Source organism: Tupaia chinensis, unplaced genomic scaffold (genome assembly GCF_000334495.1).
Source record: "Tupaia chinensis unplaced genomic scaffold, TupChi_1.0 Scaffold000238_1, whole genome shotgun sequence".
Taxonomy (NCBI): Eukaryota; Metazoa; Chordata; class Mammalia; order Scandentia; family Tupaiidae; genus Tupaia; species Tupaia belangeri.
Genome location: NW_006159716.1, coordinates 3,177,057 through 3,181,116, shown reverse-complemented (window position 1 = coordinate 3,181,116; position 4,060 = coordinate 3,177,057). Strand labels below are relative to the sequence as shown.

Genomic DNA, 4,060 nt, shown 5'->3' with positions numbered 1-4,060 from the left:
TTAAACATGAGTCTTGGATTTATTTGTGAGAGCATTTTATGTCCAGTGTCTAGAAGTTGACAGGTGCCCCACCCCCACCTTCCCCCATGCAAATGCCTGCTTCCAGGGGCCCAGGAGGCAGGGTGCAGGCAGAGTGGCTTCTTGCCGGAGCAGAACCAGGAATCTGGTGGCCAAGGGCAAATGTGCAGGTCAGGTGGCCTCTGGCTGAACCTCCTCCAGGCATCTCCTCCCATCAGGAGTCCCCTTCTCTCAGGCTTCTCTCAGCCCTGTAACAGACTGAGTACTCATGCTGATCCCCTCGACCCTCCTCTCACCCCTGCCTGGTTCACCCCAGACTTCACCAGACTTTCCCAACTCACCTGTCAGGGTCTGGAGCGGGTGTCCCGGCTCTTGGCCATGGCCCAGTCCACTGTCCAGAGGTGTCCTCTGCTTCTGTCCATGCCAGGCCATCGCCCAGAGGGTGCTGGCTGCTAGAAGCTTGCCAAGGAAGATGCAGACCAGGAGGAAAAGGACTGAAGTGGGTGGGGAGGGAGTCTGTCCTTCTGAGAGTTTCCTTGGAGAGACAAGGAGGGTGGACGGGAGCTTTATGGTAACTCGTAGACCAGGATCTGCCCTCTGAGAAGGAGCAGGGAGAAACCAGGAGTTTCTAGGGTCAGGGTACCTCCCCACCCATCACCATCCCTGGGATGGGGCTCTGCAGACTTGGGAGCCTGTGATCAGGAGACACATGTTCTAGGCATAGATCTGTCCCTAACCTGCTGAGTGCATTTCAGCACACCGCCTTCCCTCGCTGAGCAGTTCGCTGACATACAGGACGATCTGCTATGGGTTGCGTGTGTGTGTGGCCTCACTGATTATAGTCAAAGTATTTAAACATCAGTACACAAGCATGGGCCCGTCAACCGATTCTGGGGCCAGCCGGTGGCATGGTGGGTCAGGCAGTTGGAGCCTATGTGGCCAACTGCTGTTCAAGTTCTAGACCTGGTGGCATGCGCATATATGTTCAAAATCCCAAAAAGAGGGTGAGATGAAGGGAAAGGAATTGTGGCATGATCATTTCCCATGAGGGGCCTCTCATTCTTTCTCCTTTTCTCCTGCTGTCTCTCTCTGGCAACCACACATGTCCTCTGACAAATTACAAAAAACAAAGAACTGATTCTGATCATACCAAAGGGCCGGGATCTGGGAGCCCAGTTTTGAAAATATTGAAATGTCATTGTTGCTGGATTGTGGGGATCCCTGGGGGCTGCAGGAGTAGGGGCAGGAGTCTTGGGACAGCAGCTCTTTTTTGTTGTTGTTGTTGTTTTTTTTTGTTTTTGTTTTTGTTTTTGTTTTTTTTTTTAGAGGTTTGTGCTATAGGGCACGTGCACTTGCCAGAAAGACAGAGAGAGACAGAAAGCAAAAAATCACCCCCAGAGAGGCAGGGTAAGGATGGCCATGCTGCAATCCCTTCTCCTCCATTCTCCTCTCAGGATCTTGGGCACGCATGCGCACATGCCCGGCGTGAGTTTATACCACTGGGTCTGGGACTCAAACCGCGGTCAACTACATGAGAGTCCATCGACGTAGCCCTTAAGCCAACTGCTGGTCCCAGGACAGCAACTCTTCACAAACTGTTATAGATGTCATTATCTCAACAATATACAGTCCCACCAATACACAGCTAGTTGGAGGGGTGTTTAGATAAGACCACCTCCAGACCCCTTCAGGCTCTAATTGCCTTGGGATTTGCAGGTCCAGGACCCCTGTCCTCTACCTCATGCTGCATTCTGTGGGGTGAACTCCACCCAGGAGTCTTAGGAGATATTCTTCTCAGTACCTGGAGATGCTGTGCTCCACTTGAACATCCTTGAAGCTCTCAGACTCCTCGGAGCCCCAGAGATCTCCAGCATCCTGGTCATCCAGAGGGTCTGAGGAAGGCAGAGATATGAGCTTCCAGCCCCCTCCTCTTTGCCCTGATGGGGAGAACCTCTGCGGGTGAGTGAGGTTCCCAGCTCTGGTCCTATGGAGATCAAGTCATTACCCTCTTGAGCCTCAGTTTCTTCATCTATAAAGTGGGGCAATTAGAAACAGTCCCTGAATAACAGGGTTGTGAGGATTCAGAGTTCCTCTGTATAACCTTGACTTCACACAGGGACTGTGAAGAGCAAACAGAATAGGAAGGGACTGGCAATCTGTGCCAATTTCCAGGTCGTCTACACAAGCTACGGGCTGCTATTACATTATTGTGTTCCTGCCACCCTCTGGGGAGTTGACTGAGCCTTAGATGCTGAAAGAGCTGAAAATGCACATCTCAGTCCCTTCCCTCCCTCAGAAAAGACTGGAAGTGGGGTCTGTGTACAGGACTGGGGGTCTCTCGGGTCTCCCCAGCTTCTCCAGCTTTGGAAAATATTGTGCTCTACTCTCATTCCCAAGAAAGGCCATACTGGAGAGAGGAGGTGGGAAAGGGGAGTGTCAGAAAAGAAATTTGAAGCTGGGCCTGGAGCACATGCCTGTAGTCCCAGATAACTTGGAGCTGAGGCAGGAAGATGGCAAGTTTGAGGCCAGCCTGGGCTGCATAACGAGACCCTGTGTCTAACAGAAGGGAGGAAGAAAGGAAGGGAGGGAACGCAGGAAAGGAAGGAGGGAGAAAGGAAGGGAGGAAGGGGGCCAGGGGAGAGGAAAGGAAGGAAAGGGATCTGTAACCCCAGATTTTTTTTTTTTTGAGAGGTTTTTGCTATAGGGAGCGTGTGCTCACCAGACAGAGAGACAGAGAGATAGAAAGCAAGAAATCACCCCCCAGGGGGGATGGCCACGCTGCAATCCCTTCTCCTCCATTCTCCTCTCGGGATCTTGGGCACACACGCACACGCGCCCGGCATGAGTTTTTTAAGCCACCGGGTCCGGAACGTGAACTGCAGTCGACTACGTGGGAGTCCAGCGACATAGCCATTACACTAACTGCTGGTCCCGTGTAACCCCAGATTTATTCTTTGGCATGCCGTCGTGTTTGGGAGATGGGCAGAAGGCTTCCCTGGGGATACTTCCTGTGTTAAGCCCCAGGGTGGGAAGGAGCCGCATGGCCTTTCCTCCTCAAGCCTAGACTGAGGATCTCAAGTCGGTTCAGCTGCAGGTGCCTGGTGTAGGGTATCGCTTTCTCCTGCACCCCCAAGCACTCATGGAGCCTGTGGTGCCAGTAGGACAAACACCATCATCCTCATTTAAAGATGAAAAGCCGGAGGCCCAGAGATGTGCGGACACAGCCCAGCACAAGCAAGCGTTTCTTTCTAGGGGCGTTTTCCTGCACCGGGCTGGTGGCGCATTTACGTTGGTAGGTCTATTGGTTGGTTGCCAAGGGAATGAATTAGTCTTCTCCTACGCCTAAGGGCCACCGATAGTGTCCACTAACAAGATGTCAAATGGGCTAAACCGTTTGGGAAGCAGGGACAAGCTGGCTCAGATGGAGCCTTGGTGTGATCTAGAGAAATGCACCCTTCCTGCTGGTGATGCGGTCATGCGCCAGGAGCCCAGTCCAGTGAGAGGAGTCCAGGCTGGATTTTGGTCCCTTGCGCAGTAAGTAACCTGCACAACTGCCCCTGGTGGCCTTAAGTGGGGAGCAGGAGGGATGAGACCAGGGTCCTGATAGCCCAGATGATGGTCCTGCATACAGATGCCCAAAACATGAGGCCTGAACCAGCGGCAGACCAGAGACGCAGTCAGTCACCCACTCACCAGCCAAGACCTCTACCAGGACCTCCCTGAGTGTGTCGGTCTCCATGCCGTGAAGGCTCTGGCACTGGTAGAGGCCTGCGTCGTGAGCCTGAAGATTCCGCAGTGTGATGGTGAGGGTGCCACCCAGGATGTCGTCCGTGATGGCCGTGCTCCCATTCCGCCTCTTCAGGAAGGACAGCAGCCACAGGCTATGCGTGCTGACCACTGGCTGACAAGGGTCCTGCTCACCCAGCTGGCGGCACCAGACCTTGCGCCTCCCCCAGTGCTTCACCGAGTCGTAGGGGCAGGAGACCCGCAGGGACTGGCCCGCCACACCCCGGAGCACGGTGATGTTGGGGGGTGGGGCGGC

The 4,060-nt window shown here is 53.9% G+C and overlaps 1 protein-coding gene across 1 annotated transcript; it reads right to left on the bottom strand.

Moving 5' to 3' along the window:
• On the bottom strand, positions 1 to 4,054 carry TREM2 (triggering receptor expressed on myeloid cells 2; the record flags this gene model as incomplete). The annotated part of the gene is made up of 4 exons (XM_006148662.2): positions 1 to 276; positions 360 to 553; positions 1,820 to 1,910; positions 3,712 to 4,054. Coding segments are annotated over 4 exons (672 nt in total), but the record flags the coding sequence as incomplete, so codon positions are not given.
• Between the last annotated feature and the right edge of the window lie 6 nt (positions 4,055 to 4,060).